The sequence below is a fragment of the Loxodonta africana genome, chromosome 12 (assembly GCF_030014295.1).
Source record: "Loxodonta africana isolate mLoxAfr1 chromosome 12, mLoxAfr1.hap2, whole genome shotgun sequence".
Lineage (NCBI taxonomy): Eukaryota > Metazoa > Chordata > Mammalia > Proboscidea > Elephantidae > Loxodonta > Loxodonta africana.
The window spans coordinates 29,500,644-29,522,558 of NC_087353.1; the positions used below are offsets into that span (position 1 = coordinate 29,500,644).

A 21,915-nucleotide genomic window follows, 5' to 3' on the forward strand; every position below is an offset into this window, starting at 1 on the left:
GGGCCTTGGGTAGAGCTCCAGAGAGAAACTGTTCTCCGTCTGTAGTGGCCTTACCACCACCCCCATCTGACACAGCACATCAGGTGTGGGCTGGGGCGGGTCCTGGGCCAAGGCCACATGTGCAAATCCCACCCCCACCCAAAGGTCAGGCTGGGGCCCTGCCTTCTCCGTCATGCTGTAGTGGGGCAAGCTATGTTTATGGAAGAACCATGCTGATGGGGAAATGTTTTCTCTGAACTTAGTACAACTTCTAGAAGCATGAGAGATATGGCAGGAAGATGGTACAGACAATAAGCCCTGGTGGCACGACAATTAAGCACTTGACTGCTAACCAAAAGATCAGCAGTTCAAATGTACCCAGAGACTCCATGGGAGAAAGACCTGGGATCTGCTCCGGTAAAGATTACAGTCCAGGAAAATCCATGGGGCAGTTCTACTCTGTCACATAGGGTCACTATGAGTCAGAATCAACCCGATGGCACCTAACAAGATAGTGCAGAGGGCTGGGGAGGAGGTGGGAGGCGGCTGAGTCAAGGGATGGAAAAGCAGTGTTTTGAGGCCATTTCCTAATTCAGTCATCAAACAGCCCGCATTGGTTCACACCCAGGGATGGACCCTGAAAATGCAGAGGTGAGTAATGTGATGCATATCACCACCTCTTAGAGGAAACAGGCATCTTAATATTCATTACTGGACAGATTTTCAAACAGAAAAAACATAGGGCTGGGCTCTCCTCTGTTGGGAGAAGCCTCTGTGGGCCCTGGAGGGAGCTGGTTGATCCGTGCAAAGTCTCTCATTGTCTGCCTGAGTGGGGTAGCGAAGCTCTGAAGCATTTTCCTGAGGTTTTCTCTCTGCCTTTTGAGCTGGTTGAGGTTAAGGGTATGGAGAGCGGTGGGGAGCCATCAAGGATGTTTGGGGTTCCAGAAAGTTTCAGATTCTGAGAACCATTTCTAAGCTATGTTGAAGGCCTAGAACCTGCATATTAGGGTGGGGAGGGCGGGGAATGGGGGTGTGGAGAAGGACTGCGCACTAATTTTTTTTTGAAGGAGTCCTGGTTGCACAGTGGTTAAGCACCAGGCTGCTAACCAAAAGGTCAGCAATTTGAACCCACTAGCCACGTTCCGAGACAGGAAGATGTGGCAGTCTGCTTCCATAAAGATTACAGCTTTGGAAACCCTACGGGGCAGTTCTACTCTGGCCTATGAGGTCACTATGAGTCAGAATTGACTCCGTGGAGACTTTTGGGGGGGGAGGGTAAATTCATATCTCCCGCACCCTCGTTGCAGCACTATACATTTGTAATGTATCAGTTATAATTTTACACTTATTTATGTGATGGTTGGATTAATATATGCTTCTCCCACTATCCTTAATAACCTATGTCTTTTTTTATGTTATTCTTACAACCCAGTACAGCTTTTGATACATAGAAGCTGCTCAGTAAATGTTTGTTGAGTTAAAGAATGAATGAATCATTAAAAATACCCCTCAGTGAGGGCTGGGGACCATGGTCTCTGGGAACATTTAGGTCAGTTGGCATAGTGTAGTTCATAGAGCAAATGTTCTACATACTACTTTGGTGAGTAGCGTCTGGGGCCGGAAAAGCTTGCCAGTGGCCACGTAAGATACATCTATTGGTCCCATCCTGTCTGGAGCAAAGGAGAATGAAGAAAACCAAAGACACAAGGAAAATATTAGTCCACAGGACTAACAGACCACATGAACCACAGCCTCTACCAGCCTGAGCCCAGAAGAACTAGATGATACTTGGCTACCACCTTTGACAGCGCTGACAGAGATCACAATAGAGGGTCTCTGACAGAGCAGGAGAAAAATGTAGAACAAAATTCAAATTCACAAAAAAAGATCAGACTTACTGGTCTGACAGAGACTGGCGGAATCCCCGAGACTATGCCTTTGGACACCCTACTAACTCAGAATTAAAGCCACTCCCAAAAGCCATCTTTCAGCCAAAGATTAGATAGGCCTATAAAACAAACAATAACACACATGAGGAACATACTTCTTAGTTCAATCAAGTCTATGAGGCCAAATGGGCAATTCCTTCCCAAAAGCAAAGACGAGAAGATAGGAAGGGACAAGAAAACTGGACAAATGGTCTCGGGGAACTGGAAGTGTAAAGGGAAAAGGGAAGAGTGCTGACACATTGTGGGGATTGCAACCAATATCATGAAAGAATTTGTGTATAAATTTTGGAATGAGTAACTAATTTGCACTGTAAACTTGCATGTAAAGCACAATGAAATTAATATAAAAAGCCAAACCCATTTGCTGTCAAACTGCCGACCTTTTGGTTAGCAGCCATAGCTCTTAACCGCTATGCCACCAGGGTTTCCAGATTTATATATATGTGTGTGTGTGTGTATGTATAAATATATATATATGTATATATGTATATGTGTGTGTGTATATATATGTATATATGGTGGCTTGACTGTGGTTAAAAGCTTGACTACTAACCAAAAGGTTGGCAGTTCGGATCTATCAGCTGCTCCTTGGAAACTCTATGGGGCAGTTCTACACTACCCCATAGGGTCACTGTGAGTTGGAATTGACCAGACAGCAGCCAGTTTGGCATCCCTCCGTGACGTTTTAGTAATTTCCCTGCAGTACACATTCTTACACATTTACTCGACAGCACTGGGGTTTTTTTTTTTTTTTTACACATTTATTGCCAGAAGGTGGCGATAAATATTCACAGCAGAAGATTTCAAGCCTCACCGGTGATGGAAGCTAAAAATTGCATAATGCAACAAATTCGTTTCTTTCTCAAATGTGGATTTAGGCTTATTTCTTCTGCTAATACTTGATGAAAAGACAGAAAAGTGTGGTGGAAGTGGTCGGACCAATATGCATTTAAATCCTGACTCTGCCATAGATAGCCAGGAACCTTGGGCAAATGTCTTGACCTTTCAAGCTTCGGTCTTTCCTTATCCACAAAACAGAGTTTACAATAGTAGGTTTTGTCATAGGATTAAATTAAATAACACACCTGAAAAATATGAAAACAGAGCCCATTTCACTGCTCTGTGAGAAATACGAAAATCGTCCAACAAATGATGGGACAAATTAAAGTCTTTCCCACATATTCTACCTTCTTTACTTTGTCACGCCTTGGGACTTTTAAAGAATCTTTGCAATTCATTTGAAGGAGCCTTGGTGGCTCAGTAGTTAAAGTCATTGACTGCTAACTGAAAGGTTGGCAGTTTGAAACCACCAGTAGCTCTGTGGGAGAAAGATGTGGCAGTCTGATTCTGTAGAGTTTTACAGCACTAGAACCCTTTGGGGTTGCTGTGAGTCGGAATCAACTCACCAGCAGTGAGTTTTTGGGGTTTTTTTTTTTTTTTTTGCAAATCATTTAGCTTCTCCTTAATGTAGGTAAATCTCAGTTCCCCAGGACTCAGTTCTGGGTAGGCATCGTTTTTAATTAAACGATGATTGTCGTCATTGCCGTCATCATCGCCATCATCATCACCATCACACTGGGCGTCTGTGACACATTCTAAGCACCCCCCCCCCCACACACACACAAAGGCATCCTCTGATGTCTATTTTCTGTAACCACAGCATTTGCCCTCGTTTTCTATGTTCTTATTCTCAGGAGGGAATGAACAATTCTTACCGCTTCATTGCATAACATTGCAGCAGACCGACACAGTGGAAAGAGGTCACTTAAGAGTTTGCTGGACCTTTCTGAGTCTGCATTTCCTTATCCACACAATGGAACTGATAATAACTGCTTTACAGGAATATCGTGAGGGGTAATTGGCATAACATAGATAATAGTGCTCAATATGGAAGCTATCAGTCACGTGTGGCTACCTAAATTTGTGTATAAGTTAAATTATACTAAAGAATTCAGTTCTTCAGTCACACCAGATGTATTTCAAGTGTTCAACAGCCACAAATGGCTAGTGGCTATTGTTTTGGACAGTGCAGTTCATAGAATATTTCTATCATCACAGGAAGTTCTATCGGACAGAGCTGGCTAGAATATAATAAGTGTCCCCTAAAAGGTTATTAGCAGCAGCTTGGCCAGCTGGTTATCTTGAAGTTGGCAGTGAAAATGCTCCTTCCTTTGATCACCCAACAAGATTTTATTTAGCACCTACCACATGCAGGCCCTATGGTATGTGCTACGGCTACTATGGTGAGAACACAGACTTTGCACTCTGTGAATTTACAGTTCAATAACAGATATTAAACAAATAATCATCTAAATAAATATTAATGACAGATGGTGCTAAGCCTCTGTCCTAAAACCCTGCTTCTCTGTTACCAAGTGAATGTTAAAAAGAAACCAAACCATCTTTTAGGGTTGTCATGAAGATTATAGGAGATGCTGATGGCATAATATATTGTTATTGCATGCTGTTGAGTTTATCCCAACTGAGAGCAGCCCTATAGGACAGCGTAGAACTGCCTCATAGGGTTTCCCAGCCTGTAATCTTTAAGGTAGCAGATTGTCAGGTCCTTTCTTCTGCAGAACAGACGGTGGGTTCGAACCACTGACCTTTTGATTAGCAGCTGAGTGCTTAACCATTGCACCACCAGGGCTCCTTATGTGTAATATATTACCACTAAACAATACAGTTATTAGGAGGAACAACAAAAAAGAATGGTTCATTCATTCTCTAAGTAATTACTCAGCATCTACTATGTAGCAGTTAGACAGGAAACTAAATAGCAAAGAAGCCAAGGCTCTCTGCCCACATGCAGACTGCATTTCTCAGGGAAAGAGAGACAATGAGCACATAATTAAAATATGGAAGAAAAATAAAGCAAGGAAGGGAGATAAGGAATACTGGGGATAGGGGTTTGCTATTTTCATTAGTAATAGTTAATATTTGCAGTTACAGTTAAACTGTGGTGACAACCCTTCTTCTCCCTCACTGAACAAGGGAAGATTTAGTTAATGTAGCCTTCCCATTTCCCAGATGAGAGTGAGCCTTTGAAAGAAGTGACACCATAACAAATACAAAGTTGTGTGGGACACAGACTCTAGGCTCACCAGGAAGTCCCTAAGCCAAGATCTGTGGGGTGCAGAGATGGACAGCCATCCTAGACCTTACAGAAACGGGGGGGGGGGGAGGGGGCAGAGGCAAGCGTAAAAAATGCTATACCCTAAGGTGGAGTGTTTGGAAAGATCTACCTAGAAATAAGTGAAGCCAAAGCCCAGACCTTCACAGCGGAGGCAGAGATTTACTCCAGTCAAGAAAACTGTGGAAGCGTTCATGGAGGTGAAGTCTTTAAGCTGAACATAAAGAAAAGGTGAGATTTTTAATTGGCCACGATGACATGGAGCGAGAAAGAGAAGGCTATGGAATATGAAAGCAAAGGGCATGTGTGTTACACTAAGGGACACAGCTTAGTGAGACACAGGGACAGAGAGCAGAGTCCTGGGAGAGCCATGCATGTAGGTTAGAGCCGTAGTTAGTTCAAAATTCATCCTATTTGTAACGGAAGCCATTAAGGTCTGAGTTGAAGAACAGAGCAAAGCAGGAGATACAATATTTAAGGGATGTATTGGGTCAGATTATGGAAGCCCTTGATACAAGAAGGAAGTAGTCGATGCCGGGACATGTTTGCAGAGAAGGTTTTCTTGAGGAGATGGTATCTGAGCTTCTCTTTAAATGACAGGGAAGAGGCAGAACTGAGCAACAAGGACAGGTACTACAGACAAAGCTAAGGAGTTTGGAGTTTATTCCACTGTTTCTGTGAATAGAAATGACATCACCTGAGCTAGATTTTAGGAAGATAAATCTGCCTCTGGGTGTTGAACCCAGAGAAGACCAGAGGCAGGCGGTAACCAGAAAGCTGTGGCAAGACTCTGATGTGAGGTGATGAGGCTCTGAACTAGGCAGAGGGAGTAGAGGGAGGGGGTAGGATATATGAGGTTCTCCAAGTAGAAAATTGAGTAGGGGCTGTCCCAACATGGAGAGAAACAGAGGAAGTATTTGGGATGTAGCTATGCTCTTACTTAAGGAGACAATCACTGACCAAAGGGGTGAAGAAAAAGTTCCTCGTGAGCTAAGTCCTGAGCCCACTCTTCTCCACAGTGCCAGGGAGTGGGCTCTGTCAAGTGCCTGAAATCTGGGAACGTTCCCATTACCCAGCTCTGAAGACAGCCAGCTCACGCCATGCCCACTGTACTGGGCTTCACTGGGGGACTGAGTGGAGGGGCCGGGTAAGCCATCCACCCCAGGAACAGGGGCAGTGAGGGCATCCCTGCTTTGCAACAGTTCCCCATGATCTGATGACAGCATTCCTCACTTACAGACATGCTGAGGGGATCAGCAGGAAATAAAGGTATGCAGCCCAGAAGACTTCCCTCAGAAACCTCCAGAAACCATTCCAGGGAATGTCATGAGACAAATGTACCCTTGTCCTGCTTGTTAATCAGCAGGAAGAGAGCAGTCCACACCAGCTCTCTACCACTCCCCACCTCCTCTGCTGAGGAACCCTGTTTTCTGGACCTAGACAGAATTTTCTAGACAGAAAGCCTGGCTTTCTTGGGAAGAGGCAGGAGGGTTCTGGCCTGGCCTAAGCATGGGTCTGAGCAAGACAGAACCAGGAGACATCACCTGGTTGGCCTTTTCTCAAATCCTTTGCTCCTCACTTCCTAGGTTCTCATCCTTAGGGGGTGCTACCCATTTGAGGTCCTCCCACTGCTGGCTCTGCCCCTTTCTTGCAAGCAAAGCCTCCCTCATTGGGTTAACAAAGGTTGTGCTGGGAACTCATCCGGAATGAAGCCAAGGAGTGTTGGGTTCAGCAGAGGAAAGAAGCATTTCAAAAATAATTCTGATACAAGAGGAGAGTGGTTGATGTCAGGGCATGTTTGCAGAGAAGGTGCTGTGGAGGAGGTGGTACCTGAGCTACGCTTGAAATGATAGGAAAGAAGCAGAACTGAGCAACAGGGGAGGGTACTACAAAAATCCAGTATGAGCAAAGGCACAGAGGCAGGAAAGCACAGCACACTTATAGTGATCAACAGGTCATTCTGAGGAGCCCTGATGACACAGTGGTTAAAAGCTATGACTACTAACCAAAAGGTCGGCAGTTCAAATCCACCAGCTGCTCCTACTGGGGCAGTTCTCCTCTGTCCTAGAGGTCCCTATGAGTCAGAATCTGACTTGACAGCATCTAACAACATAGAGTCACTATGAGTTGGAATCGGCTCGATGGCAGTGGGTTTGATTTTTTGGTATGGGTCATTCCATTAGATTTTCACATAAATGTTATCCCTCCCCAAGTTAGAAACTGCTTATGTCCTTAAAATTCATCTGTAAATTGGGTTTTCAGCATAGAGTTACGTTTTCCTACAGACGTGTGGTTGGGTCCTATTCCCACCCCAGGCAGCAGCCTCTAAAGCCTATTTCCTCAGAGGATACCTGGGCACAAGATTGTTCCTGTGATGTGACAGGAACAGGTCACTGTGTGGACTTGAGGTCTGAGTCTCACCAGGGGGCCAGAAGTAGCCAGGGGTGTAAAGGCCTTCACACCCCACCTTCTGCCCAGTTTCTGCTTCTAAGCTCTGAGCCCCCAAGCTTTTGAAGCAGAGGGCTGTGGGATCTCCCAGGGGAAGGACTGGACTTGGGAAAGGAGTCTCTAGTGAGCCCTGGTGCAGCCGCCTCCAGGGAGCCGCCTCCAGGCCAGCCATCATCCTCTGGCCCCGTAGCCCCTGGGACAGCCCGATGTCCAAAGCTGAAACTGAAGTTTCACCCAAGAAGTTAAGCCTAGGGCTCTGCTGACCAAAGCCTGGCACAGACCCTGCTCTACCCCCAAGCCCTCCTCCAAGGAAGAGTCTGCTGTAGGGTGCCTTCAGGAGAGCAGGCTGCTAAGCCCCACGGAAGGGGCTCTGAGAGCTGCTGCACCTGCCAGCTTCCTCTGGAAGGACTGAGTGAGCAGGAGTCCAGCGGGCAGCGGATCCCAGTCAGCGGGCATTCGCTGATGGTCTGCAGCTGTCTTCCCAGATGGTTTTTCTTTTCTTTTAATGCAAGTACAGGATACACTTGATTTAACAATTTTTTGACCAAAAATAGAAAAACTACGTGTGTGTATATGTACATAAGCTCAAAGACAGAAAGACTGGATGTTTAATGAAGACTAGCTATATTAGATAATATAATACAATTTCTAAAACTTTTCACAAATTTATCTCTGCTTTCCAACATGTAAAAATATACATATATAAAATATAAAAAACACTATAAAATATATAATACAAAAAAGATATATACATATCTTTTAAACCTCTTTATCTAGCTTTGTTTTAAACTATCATTACTACAAAAAATTATCCCACATCAGCATTTAATACAAGAATTAAAGCAAAATACATTGAATTAAAAAAATAAACTGATTTTGAGCAGCAATATGCTGAAAAATATTTGTACTGGTGAGGACCTTTGAGTACAGGGAATATGAATTCCAGACCCTGACTTCTTCCTAAGAGATTGAAGAGAGGGCGGAGTGTGGCTTCGTTTTTCTATGATGATCCATACAGAGTGGAATTATTTTATCAAAAGAAGGAAGCTTCTCCTGATTAGACAAACTCAAAGCACTCAGGACGTAGAATGAATTTGCTAAAGAAAACAACCCCTTCAGATATTTGAGGGCTTCTTGAGCACACGCTCAAGAAGCCCGGGTGGAAACCTTGGTGGCTTAGTGGTTAAGAGATACAGCTGGCTGCCAACCAAAAGGTCAGCAGTTCAAATCTACCAGGTGCTTCTTGGAAACCCTATGGGACAGCTCTACTCTGTCCTATAGGGTTGCTATGAGTCGGAATCGACTCAATGGCAACAGGTTTGGTTTCTTTGGTTTGAGCACATGCTTAGTTTTTCAGAGGTAAACATGTCGGCTATAAAATCAGTAAATAGACCTTCTGCAAGGCCCATGTAACTTTTATATCTCAAATTTTACGAGTGATTTTTTCCCAAAGATTTTTAGATATAAATTAATTTTTAAAATATTGATCTGAGGCGGCCGGTTCCTTTTAGATAAAAATGCCAGCAGATATCTCTTAACTTAAAAGTACGCTGTGAGGAAGGAGATGAATGAAGCCTCACACTGCCAGAAACTTATATGAATGAATGAAGAACATTACCCAGCGGTCTCGTATCACTGCACATAGAAAGCCTGGTAGATAACAGCACTAACAAGACCTGGGACTCCGCCAAGAGGCCTGTTCTGCTCTGCTCTGAGGCCAGATGAGCCTTCACAGGCACCAGACCAGCTCAAGCCCCCTGACCACGAGGCAGATGAACACATCTGTGACACAGGACTCACTTAGAAAGGGATGGAGAGCACTCGTGCACAAGGCACGTGAGAATCAAAACTTACTTGTTTACAAATCTTCAAGTTCAAAATTGCTCACGACAGACTGTCCTCAGGTACCAAGCCCCTGAGTTAGATTGGTGGGAAGTGTACAGAGCAGCACAAAGAAGAAGGAAGGCTTTTCCCTCTGCCACGCCCCTTCCCATAATTACCTGGGTGGTGCAAATACTTGACACTCAACTGCTAACCGTAAGATTAAAAAAAACGAAACTAAACTCATTGCTGTTCAATAGATTCTGACTCATGGTGACCCCATGTGTTACAGAGTAGAGCCGTTCCATAGGGTTGTCTTGGCTATACTCTTTACTGGAGCAGGTTGCCAGGCCTTTCTTCCGTGTGGAGCTGCTAGGTGAGTTCAGACTGCCAACCTTTAGATTAGCAACTGATCACAAACCACTCACACCACCCAAGCTAAGATGACAGGAATTGAAAATTTGGTGGAGCGAAGTTCTACTCTGAAACGTGGTGTTGTCATGAGTCCAAATCGACTGCCATGAGCCAAAATCTACTCCATGGCAACAGGCTTGGTTTTGGTTTTTACTTCCCCTCCTTGCTACCAAGTGCTCATTTACTTGAGCTTTAGGAATATTTACCCGCTCCTCTGTTCTAATTCTCACCAGCTGACATTTCAAGTTGAACTTCCCCCATTAACCATGCAGTCTTGGAGCGCAGGGACACTGTGCTACTGATCTCTGTATCCCTGGCACGTGAGATTGGACCTGGCACAAAAAGTATCAGTGAATTTTAATGAATAATGAAATCAAAGGATAGCAGAAATAATGAGTTTGGGGAATGAAGAAAGGAGAAAGTTCTTCATAGCACAGAAATTTAAGTTGTTTAATACAAAAAGAAGTGGTTTTCAAATTTGTATTTTCTCCGATAACAAAATGATTGTTGTCGTTTTAAGGCACGACATTTTGGGATGATGTGTTACATAGCCATAGGAACGGGAACAGATTTTGGTATCTGGATGTGGGGGTGCCACTGAAATAAAATCCCAAACCAGCCTCTCCTCCTCCCAGGAACACTTGTCTCTTCTCTAGGCCTCATGTATTGGGTCCTTGCATGGAGAATGCATGTTTTATTTCTGGAGGAAAGTTTTCTACCCTCCAGCATGCTTCTGCAGCCCTGCTGGCATAGTGGTTAAGAGCTCAGCTGCTAACCGAAAGGTAGGCAGTTTGAATTCACCAGCAGATCCTTGGAAACCCTATGGGGCAGTTCTACTTTGTCCTGTAGTGGTTGCTATGGGTCAGAATCGACTCAACAGCAAGGGGTTTGGTTTGTGGGTTTTTTTTTTTTTTTTGTAACATGCTTCTAAGGAGCGCTGATAGCACACCGGTTAAGTGCTCAGCTACTAACTGAAACTCACCAGAGGCTCTGTTTGACTCACCAGAGGCTCTGTGAGAGAAAGACCTGGCGACCTGCTTCTGTAAAGATTACAGCCTAGGAAAACCTATGGGGCAGTTCTACCCTGTCACATGGGTTTGCTATGAGTCGGAATTGACTCTGTCTGTGGCACCTAATTTTTTATGGCACCTAACAACATTATGCTTCTGGGTGTAGGGGAAGTGGGCTGCAGGGCTTTCTCTCTCTGCAAAGCCCAGCAGGTGGCAGAGCAAAGATGCTCAGTGAGGAAGGTGAAGTGGACAGCTCCTATGAGGGGACTGCCCAGAAGCGCCACAAACCAGACCACCTATCTGGAGGCCAGCCAGCTCGTGCTACTTAGCAGGTGGTAAAATGTACCAAAAAAATAGGAATATCAGTGAGCATGCTTGTAATCCACTATAGACCTTGTATTTGCTGGATTTGTTCACCCTTGGCACATAGACCTTCTCTTCTTTAAAACAGGACATGGTTTGTGTTTGTTTCAGGTTTTTTTTTTTTTTTTTTTTTTTCCTGCCCTTTACCTAAAAAAAGTCCTTTGGCTTTGCTAGGGCAGACAGAGGATGATATAGCAGAACCACCTTCGGTCTGTGACTGGCCTAGACCAAGGCCACAGCCTGTTGTTCTCCATGGTCCTACCTTCTCTGTGTCCCTGCTTCCTTTTCTTTCTTGTCTCCATTCTCTACCTCTTATGGCACCCACAGCGACTACTGGCTCCATGAAGAATTCTCTTTGTATCTCCCAAAATAAGCTCCATCATGTTCTATTTTTAATGGATTTCAAATGTCAGTTCTGCAAAAGAAAAGGTCCCTGGAAAAGAAGTCAGAAACTGGAACCTCATACGAGGAAAGGAATACGTGTTGGAAGGGCTGGTGGTGGGGAGAAAGCAGGTCCCTGCTGCCCCTTTGGCGGCAAAGAACCTAGATTCTCGTACCTAAAAGGAATCGAAGCTCATGTGGCATCATCCTGTGTGGAGAGAGAAATCTGCTCTCTGCCCGAGTCCTTGTCTTGGGGAGAGAGTGCCCAGGGAAACTGCAAACTAGAGTGTCCACTCCAGGCATCGGTCGGTGCTCGCTGACTGGATCCTAAGCCCCACTAACTACAAAGCCCTGTGTCACCAGCTTCACCCACAGGACAGTGGGTGCCTGTGTGAGGACATGGGTGAGCCCATCACACTCCCACCAGCAGTGGCAGAGGAGCACGCCTGCACGCTGTAAATAGGTACTGTCATTCTTTCCAGGAGTCTCAGCAGAATAACCTCTGACTCTTTTCCCTCCTGACACCTGAATCTGTGTGTTCTGCTTTGTAGTTCTTCCCATATGGCGATGCCTCCAAGTTTGCCCAGCATGCCTTCCGAACCTTTGACAAGAATGGGGATGGCACCATCGACTTCAGAGAGTTCATCTGCGCCCTGTCCATCACCTCCAGGGGCAGCTTTGAGCAGAAACTGAATTGGGCCTTCAACATGTACGACCTGGACGGTGACGGCAAGATCACACGAGTGGAGATGCTGGAGATCATTGAGGTGAGGCAAGCGCGCTCTCTCACGGGGGGCTCTGTAGGAGGCCTGGACCTGGGCTGTGGGGCACTAATTGCAAACCCCAAACGGCAGCTTCCTTGGTGCCTGTGGTGGCTTCCTTTATTCCCTGGTCAGGAGTGAGCCCTGATAGTTGAGCACCAAGCCCTGAATTTTCCGACTTCTGCTCCCCCCAGTCCAGTGCAGTGCTGGGAAGTCAGAACCCAGCCATTGGGCCCTTTCTGTCAATTGAATCAGCCTCTCACCTGTGGTGAGAGCTTACAGGGCTCACAGGATATCAGCACTCAGTTCCTCTGACTCTTGACTTAGCTCTGCTCTGCTGTGTACATCATTCCCACCTTTAAACCAGCTTTCCCTCAGTGGCCATTAGATGCTCTGAGCAGTTCCTCATGCCCATAAGGTGCTCTGAGCAGCTCCTTATCCCAGGTTCCCTTCCAGGCCACAGTCCATCCACAGAGAGCAGGCATCTTTCTCAGGTGCTTTTGCAAGTATCTCAGGACTCCTGTGCCCACTGCAATGACTTCAGCCTGTCCACACTTCTCACTGATACTTGGGCCTTCTTGGTTTTCCTCTAACACGGTACTCTCCCTCTGCCCAGAATGCCGTCCTCGGCCTCCCCAGGGTCCACTCCCTCACTACACTCTGCTGTGTGCTCACATCTTACCTCCCAATGACGTCGTCCTTGCCTCACCCCGTATCTAAAACAGTGTCCGTCCCTACTCCCCACCCCAGCACACTCTTGCTGAGATTTATTTATTGCTGCCCCAAATTACCTTATACTTTAGAACTAAAGCTTTGTGAGAAGAACTCTGCATGCTCACTGCTGTGTCCTCAGAACCTAGAATAATGCCTGGCATCTTACAGGCACTCAACAGCTGATGAATGACGTCAGTGACTTGCCTTTGATCGGGTGTCATAGGGTGTGTGACCACTACTGCACCAGCCACTGTGACCTAAGGAGAGAAATGAACTGATCACTTTAGACAAGAGCCAGGTGTTCCCTCTCCAGCCCTCTCCAGAGCTGGTATGAAGGCCCATCCAGACCACAGGAGCTGAGGCTGCTTTTCTTTCTCATCCTCAAGGGTACACTTAGTTTTTTCTCCCCATTCCCTCTAGCTCTCTTTTCCTTTTTCCTTTTAAATAGGTGGATCCTCAAATGAAAACTGGGGACAATTGCGAGAAATGGTAACCAAAGCCCAAGTAATCAAAAAACCAAACAGCCAGATCTCCCAGATATCCACCACACTACTGTCTCACCTTCCCACTGCCTCTGAGAGATGGAAAGAGTGACATTTTCCTTCTTCCTGCCCCTCTGACACAGTCAGCTCCATTCTGTTTCTGAAGCCTTTCTCTTTCACATATACACCTTCTCTTTTAGATCTTTATTCTCTTCTCCTCCTTTGGCTTCTTCCCATCTATTATCAATGCCCACTCCCCTCAAACATGCCTAACAAGCTAATATTCTAGTTCTCCATTGTATTCACCTCATTCAATTATATGTATGATTCCATATAGGTTATGAGAAACACACAGTATAAAAATTCTGCATGTGTGCTTTACCCCCTGCCATCATTTTCTCATCTTTCTCACTCTGCAATCTTCTGTTCATCATCCACAGTCCACTGGACTCTTGCCAAGGTCTCTGTGGCTTTCCTACAAGACAGGCTTTTCCAAGATTATTCTCCTCTTTGACTTCTTGCCATTTCTCCCACTCAAAACTCTCCTCTCTAATCCTTGGCAACGTCCCTCACCTAAAGATCATCAAGAACACACCTGCAGTTGAGCAAGTTGAATTTATTACTCATTGCAGTGAGGAAACTGTGGGGCGATTAAGAAAGTGCTAGAAAGGACTTATTATAGGATTTGGACTTTGGTAGGGTGACTTAGGAGTCCTGGGCAGTACAAATGGTGAACATGTTCTGTTGCTGACTGAAAGGTTGGAGGTTGAGCCCACCCTTTCAGTCAGGCACTTCTGAAGAAAGGCCTGCCAATCTACTTTCAAAAACTCAGTAATTGAAAACCTTACGGAGCACAGTTCTACTCTGACACACATGGGGTCGCCATGGCAATTGGTTTTAATTGGCGTAGGGTTTTAATTTGGGGAGGGTCAAGGAAGCAGGGGTTTGCTCTGGTTGGGTATGTTTCAGAGAGTGGGAACAATTCTATGATTGGGTATCTCAGTAAGTCTTGTCCAAAAGGAGGGCAGACTAGACCAAGGATGAAGCTGTAATTAATAAAGATCAACTGTCACTCACGATACCAGGGAGGGGATAGTTAGTATTTTGTGGCTTAGTCCTGTGTTTGTGTTGACAAGACTATGGAGCAGTCTTGTTTTTGTCTTGTTCCATCATGGTCACAGATGTTCTGTGAAATTGTTTATGTTCAAAGGGAGAACACCAAGACCTAGCTGTGATTGCCAGGCCAGCTCACAGCAACACCAGGGCCTGACAGCATCAGGCCACTCCTGGCCAACAGGGACTGCTTTTTTCTTTCTCATCCTTGAGGATACACCTAGTTCTACTTTCTCCCCATTGCTTCTAGCTCTCCTTTCCTTTCTCCTTTTAAATAGAGACAATCTTATGATAGGCTTTCATTAGCTGATTTGTTTACCTGGTGGTGGTCACATTTTCCTGCTTATTGCATGTCAAATGATTTTTTCAATGACTCCTGGACATTGTGAATGTTACATTACAGTATCTGTATTTTATTGTCATCATTTAAAGAGTGCTGAGATTTGATTTTGCAGGCAGTTGTGTGTGGCTTAGCTTGATCTTTTCGAGACTTGTTTTTAAACTTTGTTGGGCCACATCTAGAGTAGCCTTACTTTAGGGTTAGTTAGACCTATTACACAGGTGCAACCATTCTGGGGTCTCTATTGAGTTCCTTGTGTGTTCAGTGAGATCTCTCCATTCCGACTGGTAGGAACTTGAATGATTCCCAGCCCTGTGAGTGCTGGAAATTACTCAGGTATTTAAATCAATGAAAGCAGATAAGATGAGCCAAGGAGTGAGTATAAATAGACATTTCCAGAGGATTGAGCCCTGGGGCATCGCAATGTTTACAAGTCAGGAACACGGGGAAGAATCAATAAATGAGACTGAGAGAAATGGTTAATAAGGTCAAAGTAAAAAGAGAGAGAGAGACTAGCCCTGGAAGGGAAAGACAAAAAATGTTTCAAGGGAAAAGGAATGTGTAATCGTGTCAAATGCTACTGATAGGGGAAGTAAAATTAGTAGTGATAGTTGGCCATTAGATTTGGAAACCTGGAGGCCATTGGAACCAAGAGTGTAGTTCCAGTGGAATAAGCCAGTTGCCATCAAGTTGACTTTGACTCATGGGGACCCCTTTTGTCTCAGAATAGAACTGTGTTCCATATGGCTTTCAATGGCTGATTTTTTAGAAGTAGGTCTCCAGGACTTTCTTCCAAGGTACCTCTGGATGGACTTAAACCACCAAACTTTTGATTAGCAGCCGAATGTATTAACAGTTTGCACCACTCAGGACTCCTTCCAGTGGAGTGGTGGGTGCAAAATTCTAATTGGAGCAGCTCAAGAGAATGGGAGTGGAGGAACCAGAGACAGTGAGTGTAGAAAACTCTTTCAAGGAGCTTTGCTTTAATAAGGAAAAGAGAAACAGGGCAACTGTCCTACTATGAATACCCCAGGTAATGGAATCTCCCGTTCTAGCTGAACTGGACTAGAATGTGTCTTACCTGTGTGAGCTCCAGGAATTTTCCAGCTTATTGTTCAGTGACTCCCCTATGGAGCTTCAACCATACATGCACAGCCCAGCCTTCAGCCAAAGACTCAAGGAGACTCCAAGCAGGTTTCTAGAACTCTTTCTCTATATAGCCCAGTCCTCTCTGGTACTCTGCCCTGCTGATTCTAGCTAACTCAGCCTTTCCAGACTTTGATTTTTGTCTCTTCAAGTTGGCGAGGCCACTGTGCTCTGCTGGGACCACCCTCCCCATGCTGGAGGCTGAAAGCTGAGGTATTCCCTTCTCTCAGGGAAGTGCTGTGCTCCTGCTGTGAAGTCTGAAAACAGCTGTTCTTTCATTTTTGTCCAGTGTCCCAGTTTGCACAGGGAAGGCAAGTCCTGTACCAGTCAGTCTGCCATGACTGGGGGTAGGAGTAAGGGGAGCATTAAGAGTCAGGCTCTGGCACTGCCATTTCCTGGCCCTGTGACTTTGAGCACTGAAGCCTTCATGTTTTCATGAAAAAATAAGGATAGTAAATACCTATCCCACAAGTCTGTGGTAATGATGAAATGAGATAGTCTATAAAGTAGTACTTAGTAGTACATTTCCTCTCACATAGTAAATGCTCAAATACTAGCTATTCCTCAGGGCTTTGTCTTCTAGCTTCTGTTTTATTCTCTCCAGACATCTTCCCTTAGAAACATCATTCACTCAACTCTCAGCTTCTCTCCAGCTAATCAGCCTGTCCCCAGGTTTTGTTCCCTTTTCCTTTGTGCTCCTTCTTGGTATAGTTTCCCCATCTCCAACTCCATTATTTTCACCAGGTACTGGCCCTTCTTACCTGCACCATTACATATTTTCCTGCCTCCAGGTTCCTCTTTGCTGAGCCACCTTGTTCATGGCCAACAGATCAATGTTCTTGAAGTGAAACTGTCATTGTCAACCCCACGTTTAAAACCTGCAATGGCATCTCATTCGTTCAATCGATACATCTTTACAGAGCAGATACCATGTGCCAGGCACAGCCATCTGACCCAACTTGCAACAGCTCTTGTATCTCTCCTCTGCTCCAACAATCACTGTCCCTCCAATGGCTCCTCACCAGTGCACATCCACAACTGGGCACTTATGCTCATATCATTCTTGTCACCTGGAATGTCCTTCATGACTCTGTCCCTGTTCAAATCCTCATAACCTTCAAAACCCAGGTTATCTCTCCTCATGCAAGGAGCCTTCCCTGCCCATTTCACCCCACACTTCTCCACCCCCTTTAAACTCCTATAGCTTGTACTGAGGCATTCTCTAGGTGCCAGCCTCCTGCTTGCAAGGTGGTGGGAGACATAGATGAAAAGCCTCAAGTGCCTTCCCTAGGGAAGCTCACCGACAAGAAAGAGCAGTGTCCGGATGAGTAAACAAGCAATGACAATACTGATGATGGGGAGGGATCATGTGGAGGAAAGAACAGTGAAGATCCACATAACTCCACTGAGGGAGGTCTTTCTGGAGAAGTGAGACCTGAGCTGTCTCAAAGGATGAGTCAAATCTCACCAGGCAAAGGGGGAAGGGACATTTTGGGACATTTTGATATAGAGAGCCACAGGGACTTGTTTCCTCCTCTTTGTGTGTCATTTTCCTACCTGCACCATTGACCCCTCAGGGACAAAATGGTGTGTCTGACCTGAAGTGCTGAGCACAGGCATAATGAGTCCTCAAGTTCTAGTATGAATGAGAGAATACTTGAGGCTTACTTCATCTTAGGAAAGCATGTGCAATAACATATCCCGTTTTCAGAGAAGCTAATCCTAAATATTTTTATACATGCTAGGAATGTCCCATAAAGCATATGTGCCTAGAGGGATTTCTTAGATTCTTTGGGGAGCATGGTCATATTTACTTCTGAGTTTGACAAGTCAATGGACTGTGTCAACATTGTCTGATACAGTGCCAGAAGATGAGCCCCTCAGGTTGGAAGGCACTCAAAATACAACTGGGGAACAGCTGCCTCCTCAACCCCTCCCCCCCAAAAAAACCCATTGCCATCAAGTTGATTCTGACTCATAGCAACCCTATAGGACACAGTAGAACTTGCCCCATGGGGTTTCTAAGGAGTGGCAGGTGGATTCAAACTGCTTACCTTTTGATTAGCAGCCCAACACTTAACCACTGTGTCACCAGGGCTCCCCTCCTCAAAGCAGAGTCGACCTTAATGACATGGAGGGAGTAAAGCTTTCAGGACCTTCATTTGTTGATGTGGCATGACTCAAAATGAGAACAGCTGCAAACATCCATTAATAATTGGAACGTGGAATGTACAAAGTATGAATCTAGGAAAATCTGGAAGTCGTCAAAAATGAAATGGAACACATAAAGGTCAATATCCTAGGCATTAGAGAGCTGAAATGGACTGGTATTGGCCATTTTGAATTGGGAAAGCATATGGTCTGTTATGCCAGGAATGACAAATTGAAGAGAAATGGCATAGCATTCATCGTAAAAAAGAACACTTCAAGATCTATCCTGAAGTATAATGCTGTCAGTAATAGCATAATATCCATACACCTACAAGGAAGACCAGTTAATACAACTATTACTCAAATTTACCCACCAACCACTAAGGCCAAAGATGAAGAAAGTGAAGATTTTAACCAACTTCTGCAGTCTGAAAATGATCAAACATGCAATCAGGATGCATTGATAATTGCATTCCAAACTGGTGATTGGAATGCAAAAGCTGGAAACAAAAAAGAAGAATCAGTAGTTGGAAAATACGGCCTTGGTGATAGAAAGGACGCCAGAGACTGCATGATAGAATTTGGCAAGACCAACGACTTATTCATTGCAAATACCTTTTTTCAACAACATAAACAGTGACTATACAGATGGACCTGGCTGGATGGACTACACATGAATCAAATTGACTGCATTTATGCAAAGAGACCATGGGGAACCTCATTATCATCCGTCAGAACAAAGCCAGGGGCCGACTGCAGAACATAACATCAGTCGCTCTTGTGCAAGTTTAAATTGAAGCTGAAGAAAATTAAAACAAGTCTATGAGTGCCAAAGTACAACCTTGAATATATCCCACCTGAATTTAGAGATCGTCTCAAAAATAGATTTGACTCATTGAACACTAATGACTGAAGAAGACCAGACGAGTTGTGGATGTCATCAAGGACATTATACATGAAGAATGCAAAAGGTCATTAAAAAGACAGGAAAGAAAGAAAAGGCCAAAACGGATGTCAGAAGACTCTGAAACTTGCTCCTGAATGTAGAGTAGCTAAAGTGAACGGAAGAAATGATGAAGTAAAGAGCCGAACAGAAGATTTCAAAGGGCAACTTGAGAAGACAAAGTATTATAAGGAAATGTGCAAAGACCTCGAGTTAGAAAACCAAAAGGGAAGCACAAACTCAGTATTTCTCAAGCTGAAATAACTGAAGAAAAAATTCAAGCCTCAAGTTGCAATACTGAAAGATTCTACGGGCAAAATATTGAACACAGAGCATGAAAAGAAGATGGAAGGAATATACAGTCACTGTACCAAAAATAATTGGTTGACCTTCAGCCATTTCAGGAGGTAGCATATGATAAAGAATCAGTGGTACTGAAGAAAGAAATGCAAGCTGCACTGAAGGCATTGGTGAAAAACAAGGATCCGGGAATGGATGCAGCGCTGGAAGCACTCACTTGTCTACGCCAAGAAATTTGGAAGATGGCTATGTGGCCAGTGGACTGGAAGAGATCCATATTTATGCCCATTCCAAAGAAAGCTGATCCAAGAGAATGCAGAAGTTATCAAATAATATCATTCATATCACACACAAGTAAAATTTTGCTGAAGATCATTCAAAAGCAGTTGCAGCATTACATTGACGGGGAACTTCCAGGAATTCAAGCTGGATTCAGGAGAGGACATGGAATATCATTGCTGATATTAGGTGGATCTTGGCTGAAAGCAGAGAATACCAGGAAGATGTTTACCTGAGTTTTATTGACTATGCAAAGGCATTTGATTGAATCATCACAAATTATGATCACATTGGGAAGAATGGGAATTTCGGAACACTTAATTGTGCTGATGTGGAAACTACATATAGACCAAGAGGCAGTCATTCCAACAGAACAAGGGGATACTGCATGGCTTAAAATCAGGAAAAGCGTGCATCAGAGTTGTATCCTTTCACCAAACTTATTCAATCTGTATGTTCAGCAACAAATCCAAGAAGATGAACTATATGAAGAAGTACGTGTCTTCAGGATTGGAGGAAGACTCATTAACAACCTGCAATAAGCAGACGACACAACCTTGCTTGCTGAAGGTGAAGATGACTAAGTACTTATTGATGAAATCAAAGACTACAGCCTTCAGTATGGATTACACCTCAATGTAAAGAAAATAAAAATCCTTACAACTGAACCAAAAAGCAACATCATGATAAATGGAGAAATATTCAAGTTGCCAAGGATTTCACTTTACTTGGATCCACAATCAATGCCCTTGGAAGCAGCAGACAAGAAATCAAACAACGCATTGCATTGGGCAAATCTGCTACAAGAGACCTCTTTAAAGTGTTAAAAAACAAAGATGTCACTTTGAGGACTAAAGTGCACCTGACTCAAGCCATGGTATTTTCAATCATCTCATATGCATGTGAAACCTGGACAATGAATAAGGAAGACTGAAGAAAAATTGATTGCCTTTAAATTATGGTGTTGGCAAAGAATGTTAAATATGCCATGGACTCCAGAAGAATGAACAAATCTGTCTTGGAAGTACAGTCAGAATGCTCCTTAGAAGGGAGGATGGGGAGCCTGTCTCATGTACTTTGGACATACTGTCAGGAGGGACCATTCCCTGGAGGACGACATCAGGCTTGGTAGACGGTCAGTGACAAAGAGGAAGAGTCTCAGGGATATGGACTGACACAGTGGCTGCAACAATGAGCTCAAATATAGCAAGGATTTTGAGGATGGCACAGGATTTGGTACTGTTTTGTTCTGTTGTATATAGGATCGCTGAGTCAGGATCGACTCGATGGCATCTAACAGCAACAGCAACATGGCCTATGTTGGTGTTAAGTGTAATAGGCTGCATCTGGAACATCTTTTCTTGGTTGTCATATTCAAGGTCCAAATTGCAGGGCTGCATCATGCCAGTTGCTGTTGAGTCAATTCTTACAGTAACCCCGTGTGTGTCAGAGTAGAACTGTGTTTCGTAGGGTTTTTAATCGCTGATTTTTTGGAAGTAGATTAGCAGGCCTTTCTTCCAAGGTGCCTCTGTGTGAACTGAACCTTTCAGTTAGCAGCCAAGTGTCTTAACCGTTTGCGTTATCCAGAGGATTCAGGTATGGTTAATGAGACCCTGGCGTTGTCTGAGTTGCTTGATAAGGTCCAGGATGGGCCTTGACCTAATAGTGTGTTTCTATTACTGGCTGTCTTTATATCCATTGTCTCATTTAATTCCTTTTAATTTTATCTTTTAAGGGACATGGTGAGAGGGGCAGTTTACTTACAGATGCCCCATTTGTCCCTTTTACTAAGTTCCAGCTACTATGTGCAGTTTCTGCTTTTCCCTCCTTACACTACTCTGGTTACTAGGCTAATCTGGACCCCGTCTGCCAGTTGCCCACAAAATTAGAAATTTCAATAGTCTACTTCTTTTAAAGCGGTTTTTGACTATCATCTGCACTGCAAACTCTGAAAGTTCAAAACGGAACTCATCATTTTCTCCCTAAATCTGTTCGCCACAGAGCTCTGCTTTCTACCCACTTCCTCCGGCCAGAAACCTGTATATCTAAATTGGTCACAAGACTCGAATACATTTTAGTTTATCACTCTCTTATTTAAAACCACTTAAGGAGTCCTTCAAAATAAATTTAAATCCTTTTTCATACCACAGGAGAACTGGATGGTCTGCTTCTTGCTTCCCTTTCTCCA

General features: G+C 44.4%; 1 protein-coding gene across 1 annotated transcript in view; it reads left to right on the top strand.

Moving 5' to 3' along the window:
* VSNL1 (visinin like 1) overlaps positions 1–21,915 on the top strand; it is a 143,876-nt gene that overhangs the window by 120,680 nt on the left and 1,281 nt on the right. Inside the window, exon 3 of the mRNA XM_003411895.3 lies at positions 12,050–12,265. Within this exon, the coding sequence (XP_003411943.1) occupies positions 12,050–12,265 (216 nt within the window). The remainder of the gene's footprint in view (positions 1–12,049; positions 12,266–21,915) is intronic.